This window comes from Lagenorhynchus albirostris, chromosome 4, assembly GCF_949774975.1.
Source record: "Lagenorhynchus albirostris chromosome 4, mLagAlb1.1, whole genome shotgun sequence".
Classification (NCBI taxonomy): Eukaryota; Metazoa; Chordata; class Mammalia; order Artiodactyla; family Delphinidae; genus Lagenorhynchus; species Lagenorhynchus albirostris.
In genome coordinates, this window is record NC_083098.1 from 119,101,235 (window position 1) to 119,124,374 (window position 23,140).

The following is a 23,140-nucleotide window of genomic DNA, read 5'->3' on the forward strand; positions in this document are numbered from 1 at the left end:
AAAATCTGGGAAACAAGACCAGACTTCGCAGCCACCCCCCCTTTTTTTTTCTGAGAGTACCTCTTTTTTCTTTTTAGTTTCTGATGAATGACTATAATTTATTTCTACCAAATTTAAATAAGTACTGCTGCCTTGTGTATTTAACTAGGCAGGCAGAGGGAACTGGTTTGTTTAGGAAGCAGTGACTGAGAAACCCTGGCCAGGCGACAGAGGAGGGCAGAAAGAATCCAGACCAATTTGTATGCAGTATATTTTACTCCCATGAAATAAAACACATTTTTTTCATATTTGCTGAAAAGTAAAACAATAATATTGTACGAAATGTTATACACAGGGTAGGTTGTACATAGCAGTTTCAGGAACATCATTGCATCCACCAGAGAGACTATTCTAAAACTGATATTCACACATTTTTTTATAATAATAATATGTTAGAAACATACAGTGTGGCATTTAGTATATACATTCCTTTGCTCGCAAGCAAAAAATCCTAATCGCTTCTGTATAACATGCTTTATTTTAAAGCCTAACCTTTAAAAACACTGTTGTGATATTACTAACAACTGCTTTTTATAAAATTAATTTGACATTTCGATATATATACATCCTTTCAGTCATTTTAATGTTAACAACGCTAAACTTAAAAAATAACAAGCTTATAGTAATGTTAAAATGTCATATCCAGTCAAACATTTGTGTGTGTCCTTGCAACTGTTGGAAATACTTTTTAGTGAAAGATGTCAGACATTGAGGAAATTCCTTTGAAATCAAAGGAGCTCTCTTTAATTCAGTGGTTTCCCTTTTTCTCTATATCTTCTCTCTCTCTCTCTCCCTTTCTTTAGTGCCCACGACCTTCTAGCGTAATTCCCAGTCTTTCAACAAGGGCAGAGCTGCCCTATCCGGCACGGTCCTAGAATCCCGGCGCAGTGCGCGGCTCACACGGGCCGGTCCACGGCGTACTGGCAAGCACTCAGGTTGGACGCCGGGTTCTGCACGCTGGCGTAGCCGAAGCTGGAGTGCTGCTTTGCTTTCAGTCTCAGGCTGGCCAGGCTCGAGTTACACGTGTCCCTATAAACGTACGGAGGAGTCGGCGGCGCGTAAGGACAGGCGGGCGTGGGCACCGCGGAATTCAGCGACGGGCTGCTCAGGTTGTTCAAGTTATTCAGGCTGTTGAGGCTGGAGCCCGGGACGCCGGTCACCGCTGAGGGTACCATGCTGGACGACATGCTCATGGACGAGATGGAGTTGGGTGGGGAGAACATGCTCTGGGATGACAGGGGGTTGACGTTCATAGAGTTGAAGAAAGGGAAGCTCTTGGTGGACAGGGAGGCCGACGTGAGGCCCTTGGCGGCCCAGTTGTTGTACGAATAGCCCGGGTACATGTCGTCGTAGGGCTGCATAAGCCCGTTGAACTGCGGCCCAAAGCCATTCTTGCACAGCTCGGCCTGCTGGTTGCGTTCCCGCTTTCTCCATTTGGCCCGGCGATTTTTGAACCAAACCTGGGGGTGGAGGGCAAGGGAGCAAACAGACGCCACAGATCGGATTAGTAAAACCTAGATCCGGGAAAGCACCAGCAACCACCCCCGCTCGAACACACACCCGCACACCCTGCCCGCCACAGTTCCCCACCCCCACTCCACTGCCCCGTGCCCCAAGCTGCCAGAGCCCCGTCCCAACGCAGGGGGCCAGGCCGGTTGAGGCCTGTGAGCCCGGGCTCTGAGTTGTGCCACAAACCCCAGCACACCGCCTGGCGGCCTGCGAGTGGCTTATTCACTAACCCACGTCCTCCTCAGGGTCCAAAAACACTTACTGCAAAATAAACTCAGAGCAGCGGGCTTTCCGCCCAACCCTTCCCCGGCCACCTTGCAAACTTGCTTGCATTCCAAAGCCACAGTGATGAGGGCAAGGGGCTGGGAGGCCACCTCTCTCTCCTACAACTCCTCCTCCCCTCTCGAATCTCCACCGCCACCCCCTACTCCACGGAACGTGCGCCCTCAACAGGCGCCAGGCCACGACCCCCTTCCTCGCCTAGCAAAATAACCAAATAAAAAGTAAAAGACCACCTCCCCGACAGCTAATTAAACTCCGCGAGCCTGGCGTGTAAATCTCCGGGAACCCGGGAAGAGTCGCTTTGCAGCCTTCCCCTCCCTTCGCTCCAGTCCTTCATACCCTCCGCCCACCCCAGGCCAGACCCGCGCGCCCGGCGCTGCTCCGGCCGGGCCCGGCCTAGTCGCTGGGCTTTGCGGGCGGCCGCCCAGCCCCGCCAGCCCCCACCCGTGTCCGGTGGCCCAGACGCAACCCCATTCTCAATCCACATCGGGCCCGCCCGTAGCCCCAGACGGCGGTTATTGTGTATTGGAGCGAGGCCTGACCCGAGATTTCCGAGCTGACACCGATGATGTTTCACATTACACATCTCAGCCAGGCCCAGCCACCTAATCCGCTTTTTTCCCCCCCTTTTTCCCTTTCATTCTCGATTTCCTTTTTATCCCCCTTCCTCTTTGCACCCGACAGCTATAAAAAGGACGCCTCACTGCCCACTCGGCTGGACAAGCAGCGGGCCTGGAAGGAGGTAGTCCCAGGGAGCCTGAGCGCAGCGCTGCGGCGGCAGGAACTTGGAAGGGGCTGCTGAGAAGTCGGAGGGGGTGGGGGGAGGGTTTTCCGAAGGATTCCGGAGACCCCATAGATTGTGTTTTCATTTTAATTACTTGCCATTTCTACCCTGGGCCGTCTAAACTTTGCCCAGGCGAGAAGAGTACGTGTGAGGCCCGATCCCCAGATGCGCGTGAGAGCTACGAAAAACTGACCTTGTGCAAAAAAACACGCGGTCCGGGCCTGAGCCGTAGCTCTGCGCTGTTAAACTAAAACCATTTCCAACTTCAACCTGGCTCATTTATCCACTAGCACAGCCTCATTCCCTACACACATGCCACTCAGGGAGTGCCTTCGGTCTCTCGGCTTTGGGAGTGCATTTTGGTCTCATTTCATCATTATTGCTAGAGTGTTTTCTTCTGTTTTCTCAGCTCTAACTGGGGGCTCTTTTTCTATCCAGAGCATTTTTTTTTTTAACAGCAAAGCCTCTGGCTCCTGAGATGCGTGTTTTCTGCTTCCAGAATCCTAACAAATTTGGAGTTTTCCACCGACCAGCACAAACCAGGATATTGGGTAATTTAAGTTCATTTTTGCCAATCCATAAAGTACAGATTTGCTACAAAGGTAAGCCCTTTCTTTAATAAAGTTATTATGATTGGGAGGAAGGGTGTGAGTAACAGTCTCCTGAGAAAAGATAAATAAACCAAACCGAAAAGTCTTTCTTCTTTTCTTTCTAAGAGGACCGGCAGGGTAGCAGTTGTGTATTAAAACTGCTTCCGCAGATCACAAAACCAGGGGATAGGGTGTGGAAGAGATCTGAATGGCAGAAAAACCGCAAAGACTGTGTAAGGAGGGAGAGGAGAGGAGAGAAAGGGCCGGGTTAGGCCTGGCGCGGAAGTTTTCCAGGGAGGGCAAACCCCTGCGTGTCTCAGGCGGGTTTTCCTTGTTAAAGGCGCTCAGGTTGGAGCCTGTCCTCGGCTCCTGGCCTGGGACGGATCTTATTAGCGCTCGTCTGGCGAATACAAGCCGGGAACACAATGCCCTGTGTAGGGGAATGCACGCGGCCGCGTTTGGGAGCGCGCAGTGGGTCGGGGCGTGGAGCCGGAGCCGCTCCCGGCGCCTGCGCCAGGCCCGCGGCCAGTCTCGGAAGAGGGAGCTGTAACCTCGCAACTGGGGCCGCCGTGAGAGGCCATCTGCCTTGGCAAAGGCACCCACCCGAGCCCTCCCGGACAGCGCTGCCTTCCACACTCTCTCCCGGGCTACAGGGCCGGCATCCCCGCAACGCCCTCCCCGCTAGCCCTCCCAGCCTCCGTGCGGGCTCCTACCCGGACTCGGGCTTCCGTAAGGTTGGTCCACACGGCGATTTCTTCGCGCGTGGACATGTCCGGGTAGCGGTTCCTCTGGAAAGTGGCCTCCAGTTCCTGCAGCTGCTGGCTGGTGAAGTGAGTCCGCTGCCGCCGCTGCCTCTTCTTCTTGGACGGGTCTTCGGCGCCCACGTCCTCATTCTTTCCCTGCTGGCTCTTATCTTTCTCTGAAAACGAAACACACAGAGGTTCCCGTCAGCATGCCCACCTGCTACCCGCGAACGCCAACTGGACCAGGCGGCAGAGGCCGGGGAAGAGCTGGGCTGCCTGGCGGGGGAGGAGGGTGTGGAGCGGCCGCTCCGGGCCAGGGAAAGAGCTGCGTCTGCGGGGTGTGCAGACGTGAGTGTGGGTGTGCGCGCCCCACCGCCTCTCTTCCCCCAGCGCCGCACGTTTTATTTACACGTTTATCTCACTGCGACGGCACACTCATTTTTATAGCCTGTGCTTTCAGGTATATTTATAAGCTTCTGCGTGGACACACAAAATCTCCCGGGACACCCACACGTGCGCGTTTTACAGAACCCCCTCGTAAAAAGCTCAGATTTCGATGCGGTTTCGGAAGGCTAGGAAAAGTAGGCTTCGGGATTCGGCGAGGCACCCAAGTTCCTCTGCCCTTTAGGAAAACCGCCTGTTCTTCTGAGGCGTAGTTTCACAAATATTTTTCTAACAAGCGGAGCTTCTTGGTAGCTGAAAGCCGAGAGCAGAACAGGGGACGCATGGGGGCTCGGGGAGCGGCCTCTGAAGGTCCTCGAATGGAGATACTGGGAATTTTGTGACCCCAAAAAACAGAAAGGAGGCCAGGATCGGAATAGGGAGGGCGGCAGAACTGCCCGCGTGGATCGCGCCACCCCAGCCGGGCAGTCCAGGCAGAGCGAACGGGACGAGGGGTCAACACAACCCTGGCTCCAGAAGTTCTGCGGGGAGCGGGCTACAGGACCACTCCCACCACGCCTCCCCCAGGAGGGGCCGACTTCCTCGGGGGCGAGAAGGGCCGAGCGGCGCGGGGCCACGCGGCGCCTTACCTGCGGCCTCGGGGCTGGAGGTGTCAGAGATGGTGTGCACCTCCAGCCTGTGCTTGGAAGAGTCCAGGGAGCGGGTCTGACCGGGAGCCAGGACCGAAGCCATGGCCAGCGGCTGGGGATGGTGACAGGAGGAGGACGAGGAGGCGGCCAACAGCTTGGTCCCTGCTGCTCGGTGCTCCAAGTGCAGCGGGCCTTTCATGCAGTTCATGGACGAAGGAGCGCGCCGCACTACGAGTCCTGGGCTGCCGCCCGGCCGAAGCCCCGCCGCCGCCGCCGCCGCCGCCGCCTGCTCCGCTTCCCGCTCTAGGCGCGGAGTTTCCTCGCGGTGGCCGCCGCGGGCAGAGCAGGGAACACAACCCCGGCAGAGTCCTCGAGCCGAGCCGCCCCAGTCCCCTTCGGAAGGCTCAAGCGAAAGGGTCCGGCGGCCGAAAGTCAGCGGGCCAAAGGAGACATGGGGATGTGGGTAGGAGAGCACGGTTCGGAGCGTCTTTGGGGAGCAGGCTTCCAAGCTCCAAAGCGAAACAAGAGTGGGCAAAGACCCCTTTCTTCCCTCCCTCCCTCCCTCCCTCCAGTACCCCTCCAATAAGGAAAGCTAACGCCGCCGTTTGCGCTCTGCCCGCCCCCCGCGCGGCAGCCCTGACAGCGAAGTGTCAAGAGTGACAGGGACAGGTAGCTGTTATTAGATCTCCTGCGGCGGCGGCGGCGGCAGCGGCGCGGGCCTCTGGGCGCACCCTCCGCGGTGCGCACACGCACACTCCCTCGGGCGGTCGAGCTCGAGCCCCGCCTCGCCGCAGCTCAGGTCCCAGCACCCAGGCGAGCGACGGACCAGCTCTGCGGCTCCAAGCTTCCCTGTTGGCCTAACATCTTAAAACCAGAGGCGGGCTTCCTGGTGCCGAGACGTCACTCGGCCGCTGCCCTCCCCAACCCTCCCCGCCTCCTCCCAGACCCTTCGCCGGCTGGAGTGACGTGACTCCGCACCAATCAGGAGCCCCCGAGCCGCGACCGAGGGACAGTCCTGTCTGCACCTATCAGCTGTGCGGGGCCGGACTAATACCTCGCTGTGCCCGCCGAGTCTACACCCGGCGGCTCCCGGGAATTCTGCTCCGGCCCGGCCAAAGACGATCCGGCTTTTAGTTCTGGTGGGGAGGTGGAAATATGCGGCTGGGAGTAAAAGGCTCGTCAGAAAGAAGCGGAAAGATCGAAGGCTGAGAGGTATAAGGATCAACAAGACACCCAGCCACCCTCCCCTCCTTCCTTTTGTGTCTCACTACATTCATTTCCTACCGAGAGGTGTTTTTCTCCCCCGTATGGAGAGGAGACATGCTACTTAAAACCAGAAAAATTTCAGAACACCAACAAATCATCTCTCCGATCTTAAATTTTCCAAACAGTCTGTCAAGTGAATGCTGCGGAGCTAATCTGAAGAAGCTTTACTTTAATTGCAAAGAAGACAGAGCCAAGAGAGGCTAATAAATTAGAATTCGAGAAGCAAATGGATCCGTCAAAAGAAAATTACCTTGACTTTAAACGAACAACTGTTTGGTGGTTCACTCTGGATTTATACAGGAATAAAAAGTCGCCTCAGATCACGTTCTCTGTAATGCTTATTAGTCCCCAGACAGAAAACACACAATAGACTAGAAACCCTAACCCAGCATTTTCAAAATGCTGAAAGCTTATCCATTCTACTTAACATTGATTCAGACACATATCTGAGAGCTTTCAAATTCCTTATACACTGTATTAAGCTCATCCTAACCCGAGAGAGCCACACTTTAAATTCAACTCTCTTGTTTACTTTGTTACCAGATTCAAACCCATAAAGCCTGTAGGATCAACAACCTTCAGCTAATTATATATAAAATATGCTTTAATGAATTTCCATACAATTAAGAATGTTGCCAAATAACCAATTTCAAGGATAATTTTTAAGTCATTTTCTATTCCTAGGAGCTCCAGGCTGTCTTGAATTGGTGGAGTCCACAGGCAGAGGCAGTAGGTTGTGGGCAAAAGCCTAGGAGAACATTCAGCAAGGAAAAGCAAAGCCTTGTTCATTTGTTTAAAACAAAAGGAAAAAAACACCTTTGGGGACATCTAAATCTTCACAGCTCTATTTCCAAAGAAATTAAAGAAAGAAACTCAAAGTTATCATTCAAAATAATTTGTGAAAGTCCTTTTGTCCTCCGGCTTAGGTCAGCTGGAGAGCACAAACTAATCTCCCCTGGGTTTCTGCATTGATGATTGCTTTATTGTGGAGTTAGTGTTATCATCCCTGAATGTGTATTTGTTTGACATTACAGTCAATGATTTGCAACGCCAGTATGAGGTATCTTCAGAAAACTCCCTCCTTGTCCTTGTTCCCAAGATTGGGAAACTTTTCAATCTGAGGCAGAGTGGACGAAGCAGACTACAAATACGTTTGTAACCTATGTGTCTCTCCTTTGCCCTGCTCCCGCCTCCCCCCCACCATATCTGCAGCTCCTCCCCCATTTTAAACAAGCTTGAGAGCAGTCCAAGAACCAAATGAGAATTCTTCAGTCTCTCCCCAAAGTATCATGCCACTTTAAGAAGAATTTAGCTACAAGGAGGAACTTTCTTCATAGGAAGCTTTAAATCAGCATTTCTGGTTTTAACCTTTTATTCCAGTTAACCCCATTCCATGCATACACACACCTGCTTAGAGCAGAACACATCTTCATGTGACAGGTCTGCATTAGCTGAGGCTCATACATCCAGCTATATTAGGTCCTGAAATCTTATCACTAAATTATACATGTTACATAAGCAGCCTGTTGGTAAAGAAGGTTAAATTAATTTACATTCTGCTCATTATCTGGTGCTTAAATGATGCATTTTATCCCTGAGATTTGGTGGAGAATCTCCTTCTCAGACCCCCCCAGTGTTTCACCGAAGACAATGCTCTTACATTTGTAGTGGTTTTTAATCTGATAAGACACTAATTTGCTTAAGTCTTTTAAATAAGGGTTTTAAATGTTTCTCACCATTTTCTTATTGAATTTCCTCTAATTCCCCCAAGACCATAAAGTATATGTGTAAAGTAAACATTTCCTCCCATTGCACTGCCAGCTGATGACCTATAAGTAAGTCAATATGAATCCAGCCCTTTCCTGCCCAATGTGTTTACTAATCATATTCTAGTATCTTCTCTTAAACCTCAGCATAGCTGCAATCCCCACAATACCATACGCTCAAGCCTTCATATCACAAAGAAACTCAATCACATCAAAGAATGAAAGATTCTCCTCCATAGTGAGCATACTTTTTTCCCTTGTCTCTTCAACATTCAAACCCTGGAGTTGCAATTTTTGGTGGAGGCTCTGAGTGGTTTTCAAAACTCCTTACTCAGAAGAGCTGAGAAGCTCCACAGAGCCATGTAGATTTCTAAGCCCATCTCTCATTAAACCCGTGGAATTTTGATTTAAGCTCTTTGGCTCTGTTGACTAACAGAACTTTCCTCAAGGCAAATACAGTATGAAGGACCTAAACCAGCCTCCAAAGTGGGTGAAAAATCCAAGGGCAAGTGACAGCTCCCTGTAGTGCCAACGTGTGGAAATGCTGGTGATCAGCCTGAAAGCCTAAAAAGATAAGGTATCTTAAACTATATCGATCCATTGCAAAGTCAAGTGGAGAATAAAGAAAGACAAATTACTTGAAGAACTCTGGTTAAGCAAAAATGAAATCATATATACATACGCATATATCTATCTATAGATAGAAATACACATACATAATATATCCCACCCCCAAGAAAAACCCCAACTGAGCCAGGGAGGTATTTCTTTGCATTTTTCTAGCCAGAGTTTCAACTCTCTCCTAATCTTCTAATCACTTCACACACTCTGAGTTTGAGTGATACCCTTTCCAGCCCCAACAGCGTTCACTCCACCGGTGGTAGGAGTGCTCCAACATGAAAAGTCTAGATGAGGAAAAGCAAGTGTGTAGTGGGGAATGAAGAAACATTTTTCAGTTAAAACTCTAGTGGTGGTGGGCAATTTTTAGATTTAATCTACAAAAAACCTGTGGGTGCAAATGTATAGGCAATACAGATGACAAAGGAGCTGGAAGTAAGGGAACCTTAGGTATTCTGTCAGTTCAGAGCTACTGTTACCCGCCTGTCCCCCACTCTTCTTTGACTGGTCCTAGAAATTACTATGACTTCAGCCTCCATCACAGAAATTGCCAATTCAGAAAAAACCCGGCATGGTCGGTTCAGGGAAGCTGGAGGTGACAGCTGCGGTGGGGAAAGGACAGGAAGCCCAGCGCGGCTTTGGGTTTTCCACTCAGAAGAAATCAGGGATCGTCTCAATCGGGTTTTCTTGCTTATTCTTTCAAAGAAAGACCCTTGAGGAGGGAAATGTGTGACACGGGTCAGGCGTGTTTTGAGCTGGTATTTGCCACCGATTACCAGCCTTAAGGTCTTATTTAATTTCACACTCTTCAGGGTTAGTTGCACAAAGGCCCTCTGGCCATTGCGGCGAGAATGGGTTGGGTAGCGCCGCCAAACTCTCGGCTGTGGCGGCCGGGATATGAACTGGGACCCAAGCAAGTGACCCTTGACTTCTGGAAAAAAAAAAAAAAATCTGTCCTCAAAGCTCACCTGGAAGATGGTTCAGTTAGATGTCTCCTTGCGCTGTCAGGCCGTAGAGGGGTGGTAGTCTCGCTCCCGTCCAGGCCAGCTCAAGGACGAGACCCGCCCGGACTCAGGTCGGAGGCACGTGACAGGCGTGAGTGTGTGTATGCGCGAGCGTGCGGTGTTAGGCGCAGAGGTCAGAGGGAGACCTTGCACCTTGCCCGGAGAAGTGGCTCTGCCTCCCCTCCTTCCCCTGCCTGGCTTTTCTCTGCCCGCAAATCAAGCTGGAAAGGGCCCCTTCACTGTCCTCCCCCCACCCCAGTCACGAAGCCGAAGCACCCAGAAATTAAAGGCTTTATTGTGGCTGATTCCGCCTCCCCCATTCCCTAAATGGAATAAAAAAGTGCAGGTTTGTAAAAAGTGGCGGATTCTTTTCGGAATCAGAAGTCTGTAGAGGTACTGAGCAACATCCGCCCTCTCTGGGTCCCTGCAAATGGTCCCCATATTTCCGTTCCCACACTGTGGCTTCAAGTTTGGGATAGCTGGCTGCTGGGCGGTTCTCTTCACCCCACACTGGCGGGTGGAGAGAAGAGCGAGAGATTCGAGGGGGCTCGGGGAGGTGGGAGGACTACCGCAATCGCTAAACCCACGTGCTGTAATGCCTTTTCACATCAGCCTGTTAATGCTACAGGTTTATTAGGCGCTCATTTAATCGTCGAACTGCAACTAGTCGTGGAAAAGTAAAATAAAGAGAACGGTATATTTGTGTATAGAGGTAAGAGAGAGATAGAGGAATGAGATAAACATCAACATCTAGGTCCAGAGAGATAGAAATGACAAGGGACTACTAACTAAAGTTACTTAAAAAAAAAAAAGTAGATTGAAATGCTCCTCTTTCTCTTTTCTCTATTTTCCCTCTTCAGCTCATGTCCCGTCTCCCTTTCTATTTCTCTTGTTCCCCTTCTTTCTGTCTTCCCTCTCCCAGACATGCTGGTAGCTAACATTCAGCATTAGTTGTCATGGTGACCATAAATCACATAAATCCAAAAATACCCACCTATAATCTGAGATGAAGCTTTTATTTCCCTAGTGAAATAATATTTTAAAAACTGTCAGCTGCCAAAAAAAAAATAGGAACCCACCTCATTGTCGTAACACAAGTAATATATTACTTCTAAAGGTTTAAATTAAAATGTCAGCCTGTTAAAAACATGCTGGGAGAATCTTGGGCACTCTTCATGTCACATCCTCACAATGAAGTTGACTGCATCACTCCCTATCGCTGTTTAACACATACACGTAATTTTGCCTGCTCTCTCTCCTTCTATTCATTTCTTCCCTCCCTTCCCAACTACCTTAGTCCTCACAGACTGTCTGCCTTAAGTTGTAAAAGAAAGGAGCGTCCTCAGGATCAGAAAGGAGCTTAGTCCTTTGCCTGAGCCTTCTGAGGACCTTGTATGTTGGTCCTCTGTTATCAATCACTTCCTTAAATGAAAGATGGGTGCCTTGGGGGCAGAGGTGCTGGTCAGGGCCACCATGGGGGAGACTTTCTAGAGGAATGGAGAAGAGAGAAAAGCGGAGGGAAGGACTGGTGGGGGAAAGACGGAGTAGTGGAGAACTGAGCGGGGCGGCCAGCTTCTGTGATTAAGTCTAGCCCAGGAAAGGTATGTATATTCTCCCACTCTTGCCTTTTTCTCCTGAGAGGAAACTTTCCCATTTGAAGACGCTGAGCGGGGGGTGGGAGGAAGGAGGGTGGCGGCCGCAGTTGGGCCTTTTGTCTTCTACCTTGGGCTTGTTGTCTTTTGCCTATCTTTGGATTACAGGGTATTCGCCTAGATGAAGAGCCATTAATTACCCATTCAGTCAATATTAGGAAGACGACAAAGCTTTTTACATAGGATTAAGAAGACATCAGATTGTTCCATTAGTATATTCCTGCTCACGAATAAGCTTTCGTTATACATTTCCGTCTCCCCCGAGTCGCTCTAACAATTGCTGCATATATTAACAGCGGGCGGTGCGGGATGACAGCCGAGCCAGCCTTGCGAAACTTTGAGCGCGCACCGCGTCAGTACCGAGGAACGCGACCTGTAAAGACTACTGTGCGGGCGGGAATCCGCTGCGACTGACTACTTTTGGACAATTTCCCCTCTTGGGAGGAAAAAAAACCCACACAGAAAGGAGAGGCAGCTTCTACCGATAAGCTGCAGATTTGGCGTGGGGTGGGGTGTGGGTAGAAAAAAAATGGAATTCTCCCCTTCCCCAGCTCCGCGCTTCCGGAGACCTCACGCCTCTGCGGCACGCCCCGGTCCCCTGACCCCTCTTCACACTAAGAGCCCTCCACCTTTCTAAACACCCCCCTTCTTTCTGACCACGCTCAGGCCCGAGCGCCGCCCCACGCAGCACCATTTTGCCTTTTGCTGGAGGTGGTCTGGGCTGCTTTCGCGGTGCTCCTTGTGAGCATTAAAATAGCTCTGTAACGGCGAAGGGAAACCAGGCGATTTGTTTTGGGGGGCGCGGGGGGGATACATTAGGAATCCACGGTGTATGTGCTCCGCAAGCATTTGGTGATTGAGTGAATAGGGCTCTGCGGCCGCCAAGGCGGCGGGGGTTACCGCGGGTGCTCTGAAGAAGACGGGCACCCGGCTGCTGCCGCAGGAGACGGTGTGTGTCGCGGCGGGGCCTTGGAGTCCCTGTCCCTAGGGAAGGAAGTCTGCGCGCACCAGACGCCCGGGTCGAACACTTTCAGCCCAACTGCTCTGCCAAAACGATTTAAAAATTAATGGCATCGCTGGGCGAGGCCCGGCGAACGTACCCGCCCCAGGTCCGGTCGCGAAGCCAGGCGCGGGGATCGAAAGGCGGCAGCTCGGTCGATTCCAGCTGCGAATCCAGAGCCACGGCCCCTAAACTTTAAAGGTATTGACAGGGGAGGATCATTCCTTCCTCTTCCCGAAGGCGAAGACAACTTTTTGAGTTCCTCCAAACGGAGCTCCTTTCGGGACACCCAAAGCGAGGAAAAGCCAAGGACCTCTGTTCCAGGGGGATGTTCTAAGCGGGCCTCTGCCCCTTCTGTGTGGGGGATGCTGTTTAACTTGTCAGCTCTTCCTCTCTTCACCTGCCATACCTAGCCACCCCTCTCTTCACCCTCTCTCAAACCCCTGGCTTTAGGGGATCTTCAGCCTACTCCCTGCCCCCTCCCGTTTCGGGGTTCTAGCCAGGCTGTGGGTATCAAGGGGATGGGGACTCGCTTGCGATGGGACGCAGAGGTTGGGCCTCCCAGAGGTCGACACTGTCAACTCCGAAAACGTTTTCAGTCTTCAATGAGGACACCGTGTTTTGGGGGGATGAGGGAGAATAGTGCCAATAATAGAATAGCATGGCCCTTTTCGAAGATTGCATGTCATTGTAAACACTTTTCTTTTTAAAAGCCAAAAAAAAAGCAAATAAAAACTATAAAAAATTAAGGAGAAAAAATCATTTTTCTCTTTCTTTCCTTCTTTCTTTTGTTTTCTTTTCTTTCTTTCTCTCTTTCTTTCGCAGGCTGTCGATAGGAGTTTGCATATTCCATAAGTTAAATTTACTTCTACTCAGTAAAGGGGACTGTGGCAACCTTCCTTCTATGGCTTTGCCCACTCGTGTGTGACATTTTTGGTCTAATCCCATTCCCTAAACGCCAATAAAATCAAGAATTTCAGCATTTTTCCTATCACGTGTCTCTTCTTAATTAATGGCATTAAACATGTTTGGGCAGCAATTTTCCTCTTCGGTCCAAAAAGTAGAAAACAGCTGTGTGGGGAAGAGCCTATCACTGCACTAAAATAATCTGGGCCTGAACATAATGGTTAAGAAAACAATCGTTTGTTATTTCTAGCTCTTTATTTGTTTGCTAATTACCAAAAGCGAACGCCCAGGAGCGCCTGCCTGAACGGTGACAGGAGCAGACAGGACTCACCGGCTCTCCGCCGCCTCTTGCCCACCTAGGAAGCCCGCATCCCACCTCAGGCTTCCCCTCCAAGGGGTCCTAAGCTCTCGTGGAAGCCACCTGTCCTCAGAAACCATTCCTGGGGTCAAGAAAACACTGGATTGGGGTGGGGGTGGGAGGAGACATTTTGCATCTCTCGGCTCCCAGCGCTGCGAGAAATGTCAACCTCGGCTGGGCCGCGGCCGGCCCGCGCTGTGCGAAGCGAGACTGGGGAGCTCCCCTAGCCTGGCCGGAGCCGGCGCTGAACACGCACGAAGCATTTTCCCCGGGAGTCATCGCTGCTCTTGATTTTTAACCATATCCCAAACATACTCTGGTGTAATAATTTATTTTTACGACCGATTATCAAACAGAAGAAGAATTTAACACAATCTTAATGACAGAAATCACCCGACGTTATCTCTACATGGCCCCATTTAACCCCATGGGGTTAATCCCGGACAAGTGAGCGTTTAACTGGCCCAGCAGGAGGATTTAGCGATATTGCGCAGTGTCGAGGCCGTTGTGCTCCACACCACTTTAGACGTTTTATTCCAACAAATGATGCTTTTCTCTCCGATTCACTGGGAAGCCCAGTGCGGGGCTTTTGTTTTCTTCTCGGTAATACGGTTTGTTTACTTGGCGGGGAGTCCCAATTCGCTCCCCTCTAGCACACATTACATTTGTATCCTTACACTTTAATCCGGAAAGAGGGGGTTAGGGGCCGAGGACTGTGAGGGCTTTATCTCCTCACGTTATCAAAGGTCAACAACCTCCTAAGGATAGGCACTTATTTATTAAGGGGCCTGGAAAACACGGAGAATAGACGAACGGTAAATTTGAGTTTTTCATGTATTCCAAAGGAAAGGTTGTCCTCTCATCCCCTCTGTCTCTCTGTCTCTCTCTGTCTCTGTCTCTCTCTCTCTCACACACACACACACCTAAAAGACACGTTTCAATTCAACAAGATCTGTGCGTAGGAGACGTTATAAGTTTGACACACGCCTGCACACTTTGAGCAGCAATATCCCTTGCCTTGTCCAGAGTGAAACCGATCAACCACACTACCAAAACCCGAGATCCCGCAACCAGCACAACAGGTAGGTTCGTGTCGACAGGGGCACACACTCCATTCCACCCTCGGCTGCTGCGCGCAGTTGCTGCCCTCAGGCTCTGCAGGGCTGTTGTCGGCTCGCCGCCGGGGCGAACCTACGCCAGCCCGAGCCTCGCGTGCTGGCCTTCCGCGGTAAACCCCGCGCCCACAAGCCTGGGAGGGGCGCGGCCGAGGGCCGTCGGTACGGGGTGGGCCCTGCCGCTGCTGCATGCAGTGGGACGTGGTGAGCGACAGAGGTCGCTGTTGGACCACTTTTCCACGCCAGCTAGCGGCACAGAGGTAGGTTGGGGGTGTGCACAGATCAGGCCACACATCAGGAGATGATCAGGAGAGAGCGAGAGGGAGAGGGAGAGGTGATGGGTCTCAGGAGTGCAGTATAATTTGGGGAAGGGAATTAACGTTCCTTGGACGGCTGCTTCCCATCCCAACCAGAGGCCAAGTTCCGAGCAGGCGCGCCCCGTCTGGCGGCCTCGCCTGCGTGCGTCTCACCCGAGCCCCAGAGGACCGGAGGCTGGTGCCCAGCGCGCGGCCTGCGCCTCGTTCTCGGCCTTACCATTGGCGCCGGGATGCTGCCTCGGGAAGAGCTTGCTGCTGGCCGCCTCTTTCCGGCTCTCGGGGGAGTCCGTGAACTCGACCTTTTTGATTTCGGAGTCTTTGGGGAAGAGGCATTCAACGGCCGCCGGCTGCACGCCTGGGCCACGCGCGCCCGCCCCACGTGCCGGGAGAAAGACGCCCCGGATGGCGGCGGAAAGTAGCGGGGGTCGAGGAGGTTGGGAGAGGGAGGCAGGACGGAGGAGAAAGAGGGACAAAGAGCAAAGACCCAGTTAGAGGAAAGAGCGGAGGACACTCCCGTCTCCCGGACCCTCTGGCAACCCGGCGCAGGGCGGCGTTCTCTCTCCGCGCCTCCCCGGCTGCCAGCAGCTCCCGTCGGGAGGCGGAGGCCCGGGGCTTCGACACGCGGCGACAGGCTCCCTCTCTATCCACAACCCCCCACTGGGAGAGGCCACCGGCGTCCTGGTTCTGATTTCCTTCCTGCTCTGGCCGACCCCTCGGGGAACCGCCCCTCGCGCGGCCTCGCCACGGGACCAGTGCCCTCTCGCCGCCCTCGCGTGTCGCGGTCTCCCGTCGGGTGACCCTGGCGGAAGAAACGACTCTTACCTAATTGCACACACGCCGACACTAGTTTGCGGCAGTTGGTCTCCATGCCCCGTTATCTGCAAAACGGAAGAGAAGGAGGGCTGTGAGAAGCGGCGGCGGGCGAGCGCGCAGGGCTCAAAGCAGGCTACCTGTGGGGCAGACGACTTCGACACTAGCTATTAGGCGCCTAGTCTGTGCTAGGTTTCAGGCGTGTTTCTGGAACCTGACAGTCTCTGGCAGCCCAGCCTCATTCCCACCCTTGCCCCCGGTCCAGGACATCTGAATGTTTACCAAAGAGGGGCGGGGGAATGTGCCTACAGAGTTGCAGCAAATGGGTCCAGGAGCTCTTGGCCGATCAAGTCACCGTGTTCTGGGAGCCTAGGCTGTGGAACTACTCACAGGGGAGTCTGTGTCAGGGGTTAAAAGCCCGTCTGAACACGAGGACAGCCTTAGCAGATACAAAATTTGGGGATGAGTGAAGAGGACTTTCTCCTCGGAGAGTTGCGCGTGAAGGCCAGCACAGTGGCTGTCCGTTAGCTGAAGCCTAGTAAACATTTATAGAGTGCCAGAGTCAACTTGTTCCTGTCCTAGATAACAGTTCCCCTCGATTTTCTGTAATTCTGAAACGAACAGGACTCCCTAGGCCTAGGGTGCTCCAGGAGCGAGCTGGCTTCGGGCCTCTCATCCATCAGGAGCCACTTTTCCATATTTAGCCACACTTTGCCCTGGAGATACTCACCCGGCCATTTATTTACCCTAAAGTATGATTTAAGATCGCAGGGCAGGGGAACGGCGTGAAGTGACTGAGATTGAGGAGAGCGTGGCAAACGTCCCCCGGAGGGTTTACTGCCCGCCGAGGACAGAGAAATAGCTCTGAGAGACCGGCTCCTCCAGTTCTCCCCCTTCTCCTCCCCGGCAAACCAGATCTTCTCCAAATTTCCAACCACAACGCAGCGAGCCAAGCGTTTAACGTGCGCCCCCTTCTCCGCCACGAGCAAACCGGGAGAGGTGGGTGGCGAGGGGCTCTGTCGGGGTGGGTAGAAGAGCCGCGGCTGCTTTAAAGACGGAAGAAAAGAAAGGTGCCCGCTCCTCAGGCCCCTTGGATCTCGGCGCCTGCCTCGCTCCACGCTACCCAGGGTACGCCGGCGGCGGAAGGGCCCACCTCACTCAGGTCCGGGGCTGGGGCTGGGGGGCGGGCGATACCCGGCTGTGCAAGGGGCGGAGGCTGGGCAGGGAGCTGGGGGGTCTGGCTCTGGCGGAGTCGCATTTCCCGGCTCCTCGGCCTCTCCTGGAAGGAGCCGGGGCCCAGGGGCCTCTGGCCAAGGTCGCTGCCTAGAGGAGGGGCTGCCCCGCGCGGCGGCGCGGGGCTCCAGGGATGGGGACCGCCAGGCGGTTCCCCCACCCGCTAGCGTGGACGCGGGCGGGGGCTCTGCCGATGCTTGCGGGCCCAGGGGCCCAGAAGTAGCAGTTTGGCGGCTCCAGATTTAGTGATTCTGCAGTAAAATCACAGGATTAGTCCCTGATTGAGATGTCTGTTCATGAGATATTACAAAATTCATTATCACAGCTTTCAACTAACTCGATATGAAGTAACACAGATGGGATTTTATTAGTCCAGACTTCAAATGTTTACTTATGATAATTTCAGGGGAAATTTGCATGTCATCATCATTTCGATAATCTTTTTTTTTTTTTTAACTTCTGAATTGGCTGCATTATTAGCCGGTAGCCAGAGCTTTGCAGATGGTAACTGCAAATAGTTTTTATTTTTTTTAGTAGTAAAATATACAAGAGAAAAAGATCGGGTAGCTCAGTGTAAAGTCAGTCAATTATTACACATTCTCCCCCCACTCCCAAGCTTCAGTGCTGAAGACCAAACAAAGCAATACAAAACAAATCTTCAAGAACTCCTCTCTAAAGACTGAAAAGAAGGTCAAGGCGTGTTTCTTAGCTCACTCCTACATGTCCTTATGACTTGGGGATTTATTTTGCAGTCAAAATGAGTCCTGAAACCTGCTTTTTTTTTTTCTCCTTCATATAATGACGAGGCTTACTAGATGAATTGAGTCTAAATATCTGGGGAAGGTAATTTTTAGAAAGAGACCTCCAATTCCTGCCTGCTGATCCTTAAACTTGCCCTGTCAAGGCAAGTCTTACAAGACAAATTTGGCTGCCGGATTTAGAGACTGGCTTCAATGGCTAATCTCACAAATTAAGATGAGCAACTTTTCCCGTTGGGAAGTTGTTCTCACCCCAAAAGTTCATGTCCTGCTTGGAATGTATACGCCAGGCAATCTTGTTTTGGCCAACGTGAGTTTTCTATTGTGAGCTTACTAAAAAGCACGACACAGCTAATGGGAGCACCCAGAGCCACACTGGCTAAGGCAGGCAGGCAAGCCCTAAGGAATAAAACAATTTACTTAAAAATTATTTCTGCTGACTGCCAAAGATGAAATTGCAGGAATGAAATATAGTCCTAATAATTCCACATCCTTTCACATTTCCCTCCTTTCCATTCAAGTTGTTACCCTATAACAAAATCTTTAATGGAAAGTTTAAAAATAAACATGGCAAGAACATATGTTTTCAATGAACTAAATTAGTGAGATTAGTCAGTAAATTAATTTGCAATGGGTAATCATTTAAGGAAATTAAAATACTGCTTAACATAGTTCTGTATTTTAGCAGTTTAAGCCTTCTTTTAAACCAATTAATATCGATGCTTCAGGAACACTTGAGGACAAACATGCTCAACTTGAGGAACAAAGCACCTGAATAATTTAAGTGTAGTTTTTCTGAGGTAGAGCAAAACATTCCATAAATGAAGTAGCTATTTCATTTTTAGGGAAGGTTTGATTGTTGAAACCTTGTATGTTTATTTTGTTACATCAACAAAAATCCTCAATCTATATTGCTTAAGTGCTTTGTTTCCTTGACATAACTGGTATTTGAATTTTTAGATGGATTTCCTCCAAAACGATATTAAAAGCATCTTTAATTCTTATTAATGGCCTAAAAAGAATGCAAGGAAATCTCTCAAAATCAAATTTTTCATAAAATATTTTAGAATGTATGAATTTCCTATATTATTTTAATTCATGATAGTAAATTTCTTTAAAAATTTAGTTTAGTAAGACATGCTACTTGCACAAATAGAAAAAAAGAGTAAAATAAAAATCACACTACCCTATGATGGTTTGATTTCTAAACTGCTTAGGAAAGTAAAATCATTAAATTGTAATAAAAAGAGAAACATACTTCTCAGATTTAGAATCATAATTTTTTTCTTGCTGGACGGTTGGAAAACAGTCCTGTCCCCTGCACCCATTTAAAATGTATCTCCCGAAGTGCAAGATTGGAATTGACTGGTAATCAATTTAAAGGATTTATAATCCGAAGTAATTGTGTGAGCTTGGCATTCAGGCCTGGCTCCCAGGTAATTCGCTTGGGCCTGAGAGGTCACTCACTGCCAGTTAAGATGGAATCTTTTTCCAATTGGTAACAATGGGAAGGGGGCTAATCTTCCAATAGCTGAAACTTTGTACAGAGCCCTTTATCTTGAGAATGCTAATCCTCAGTTTGAGGATTTGTCCCTGTAGTGTTGGCACCAAGATTTAAGGGAAGATACCTCCTTTTAAATGCCAGCCATGGTCTCGCTTCCCACTCGACTTCAGCACCCCGTAGATTGTTAGCGTCTGTGACTGGGGACGAAATGAACAGGGCTTTGCGAGGTCTGTTTGCCAACTGCATTACCTCGGGGGAAAGGCAGCCCCAAGAGCCACAAATCACCTACGGTGAAGATTCTCCAAAGTGGAACAAATTTCCAAACTCGCATTATCTCACATCCCTGCGGGAGAGACGGCCTCCACTTACCGGCTACCGGGAGAGAGCTGCTGTCTCCGCGTCCCGCCGCGTCCCGGAGAGATTTCCAGCGAACCGAGGCACGGGCTGCACCGCAAACGCCCGAAAGCCGGGCCGAGAGGGCGGCGAGGCTCCGGAGGGCGCCGAGTTCCGAGGGGGTCCAAGGGCGCGCAGTGGCCTCCGGAATCTAGCCGTCACTGGCCGTTTCTTTCTGCTCTTCTCCAGCTTTCTCGCTCGCTCTCGCACTCTCTCTCCCCTCCCTCGCTCTCATCCCTCTCTCTTCCCTCAGCTCCGACTCCGTGTGGGGAGTGACGTGACGTCAGCAGAGATTCCACCAAACTCCACTGCACAGTGGCGGGCTGGCGGGCGGGCGGGCAGCCGAGCCGGCAGCGCGGCGGGCGATCAAGGGGCGAGCGCAGCGCTTGGGCGAGCGCGGGGGGAGCCCGCAGGGGCGACGGGAAACGGGGCAGGGGAGAGAGGTGGAGGCCGGCGGGCCGCGGAGTCGGGAGCTGGAGAAGGAGCCGGGAGAGCGAAACAGGAGAGGGAGCCGGGCAGGGCGCTTAGACAGGAGCCGACTGAGCCGCAGGCGCAAGCACTCCCACTGTGGAAAGGAGCACAAGAAGGGAGGATGGGAAGGAGGAGAAGAAAAGGGAATCTGCGCCAAACCGGGAGCTCTAATAAATCAGAGGGGGAGCGCAAGGGCGTCGGGGAGACGGAAACGTACTCCTGGGGGGTGGGGTGGCAAACCCAGACGGGTAGGGAGGAAGGGATGGAGAAAGTGGCCCAAGAAATGGAACAAAGGACAGTGTACATGGGTTTATCTGGGGGCAAGGCTTGTGGGGTGTGAGTTTGAATGTGCCTCTGTGTGACCTTCTTTCAGGCCTGCAGGGTTGACGAAAGAGGTCATAGAAACCAGGGATTGCGGGGGACACTGGAGGCTGGAGAGAAGGCAGGCGGGGTGGGGTGAGAGAGGATGACTGAGGAGATATCCGGAAAAGTGGGGATGAGCGGGGGGTCAGTGGGGTGACTGGGTTTGGGAAGAGGGTGGGAGAGACACAGCGAGAAGGGAGCGAGCAAGGCTAGTCAGCCGGGGAAGGCCGGGATGCCTGGCCCAGCACCACCAGCCGGGACACCGGGCCCGAGGTCAAGGCGGGTGGACCAGACGCGCAGCACCCGGCGTCGGCGCGCAGGTGGGCATGGCCGCGCACTGACCAGTGTGCACGAAGGGATTGCGCTGGACGAGGCTCGGGTGTTCACTGAGTCTAGAATTTCCTCTCCTGTACCTACACTCAACAAGTTCACTCCGGGTCACGGCTATCTCATTTTTTAAAATGACGAGGTTAAGGTTCCTGGCGAGCATGATATTAAATTGCAAGGGATGATGGGGTGGGGGGGAAGGAAGCTCCCCTCAAATCAACATTTGCTCCTAAAAATCGAAGAACGTGTGAAGTTAGAGGGGTCACCCTCCCGCCCAACCCCGAAAAGTGTGCCCTACTTTTAAACCCTGATTTTCCGATTTCCAGCAAGAGCTTGTGTTTTGGTAGTGAGAGGATATTTTTGCTCTGTCCTGCCTTTGAGTGGAAGGACTTTTAAACACGATTCGCCTGGAAGACCAGGTGCGAAGCCTTCTGCCAGGCATATTAGACAAAGTACTTTTAATCTCAAGGGCGTCCTGTTAATGTATGTTTTTGGAAAGTGTTGGAAAACAGCCATAGCTCCCAGTTCCGTATTCCCACCCATATTATTTCCTGCATAGGAGCAAAACTCAGCCAGGCCTGCCATTAGAGAGTCCCCCCTTTTGGTCCTCAAGAGAGGATAAAATGCCCTGTAAAAGTTGTATGATTCTTCCTAAATCAGTATACCAAATCTCATAATTTTAAGAAAATATAATGACATTGAGGGAACGTGTGTGAAATGTACACATTTTTGAAAGCATGGCATTTAAAATAACCCAGGTCACCATATAGGTGCTGGGCTTTTCCTACATTTGGGGGCTGTCTGGAACATGTTATGTGTTTTCTTGAATTACTCCATGTTTTGAATTCATTTGAGTTAGCAGTAAAAACAGGCAAACAAACTCGCTCAATTTGTTTTGAGTGCTAAATCCCTTCACTTTGAAATAGCTAACAGTCGACAGATGGACTCATTTTATGGAACGGGTTAGCCTCTTCAGCCACGAAGAAAACTGACGAGAGGTCTACATTTTTAAGCCATTTCTAACCTCCACGTAACATCCGTGAAAACTCAAACTTTCTCTCTTTACCGGTGGAAATTCAAGACAGTTTTATTTAAGGGGAGAGAAATGAGGGGGGAATGCCCACGTGCTGTTTTTACTTTTATTTCTCCTCTGTCTCTGAGAATTTCTATTTCTGGTTTCTGAAATCTTGCTGAGGCAAGAAAATCAAATTTCTTCAAGTCCCACGACTGAAATCTAAGGTCACAGCATACCACATAATGTAGTCCAAGAAAAACATTTTCGTCCCTGCCCATCAAAGACTTTTGCTGCCTCCTCAGCCCCCTGAGTTTTGGGTTAAATGTCTCCCTCCTTCTTTTCTTTTCATTTTATAGAGATTAAGAGATGCTCGGAGCAGAACAGCCTCGCCTGCATCTGGAGGCGAGGATGAGGCATCTCACGGAAAAGTGGGAAAAGAGTGAGAAAACCGGAGACGGGAAGATTCAGAGACGCGCAGAGAGACAAGGGAAAGAGAAAGGGACTGCGCTGCAGAGACGCGCAGATAAGCGCGTGCCCCCTCCTCCCCCCTTTCAGGATTCAGAGGTTTGCAAACCAGGGCTGGGACGGAGGGGCTCCGGGAAGCTCACATTCCCCTCGTCCCCCTTCTGTCTGGAGTCTCGCCCGCGAGGGGCTGGCTAACCCCAGTCCCGGCCGCCGCAGACACAGCGCGGAGCTTTTGGGTCCTCGCCTCGCCCAGCGCCAGTGCAGCTGAAGTGAGCAGCTGGTGGGAAATGCAAATGGCTCCTGGAGAAATAGAAGATACAGAATGATTCTCATTCCCTCCTCGAGTGTGTGGAAGGAGCTGGACATACGTTTCACGCTCCTAATCCTTCTTTTACATTTTTAGTCATACTCCTATTAAACAACTAATTAATGCCCAGAACCACCAGGGAATACATTAGGCATGCAGCGGAGAGGCAGGGTGCTGGGGGGCTACAGACCACCAAGCTGATTTAAGACGTGGATTTCAGGTTTTTCCCTCTTCAGAGCAGAAATGGAAGAGTGGGCCGTGGCGATTGTATTTAGATTCCGATTACTTCAAATTAGAAGGGGGTGGAGGGAGCGTCCAACCAAAGCAAGCAATTCCCTGCCTTGCAGATGTAAACAAGATTGTAGCATCAAAGGTACCAGCTCCTTAAGGGCCAGATCGCCTGGCTGGGAGCCGGGTGTGGGGAGACACTGGCCTTATGTATCAGTGAATTTCAAGGATGTTACACTTTTACATAAACAACTCCGGAGCCGATCGCCTGGTGAGACTCACTGTT

At 51.2% G+C, this 23,140-nt stretch overlaps 1 protein-coding gene across 3 annotated transcripts; it reads right to left on the minus strand.

The window, feature by feature from the left end:
* Positions 1–236: 236 nt before the first annotated feature.
* Positions 237–19,920, minus strand: PITX2 (paired like homeodomain 2). Of its 3 annotated transcripts, XM_060148600.1 has the most exons (5): positions 19,655–19,920; positions 15,803–15,858; positions 15,198–15,335; positions 3,918–4,123; positions 237–1,499 (listed from the first exon to the last, which is right to left on the minus strand). In XM_060148600.1, exons 2-5 carry the CDS (start codon positions 15,846–15,848, stop codon positions 936–938), a joined length of 954 nt encoding a protein of 317 aa, XP_060004583.1. In that variant the 5' UTR covers positions 15,849–15,858; positions 19,655–19,920; the 3' UTR covers positions 237–935. The 3 variants fall into 3 exon arrangements, with proteins under 3 accessions (XP_060004583.1, XP_060004584.1, XP_060004582.1); XM_060148601.1 differs by lacking the exon at positions 15,198–15,335 and having other exon boundaries at positions 19,655–19,919; XM_060148599.1 differs by lacking the exons at positions 15,198–15,335; positions 15,803–15,858; positions 19,655–19,920 and adding an exon at positions 4,979–5,513.
* Between the last annotated feature and the right edge of the window lie 3,220 nt (positions 19,921–23,140).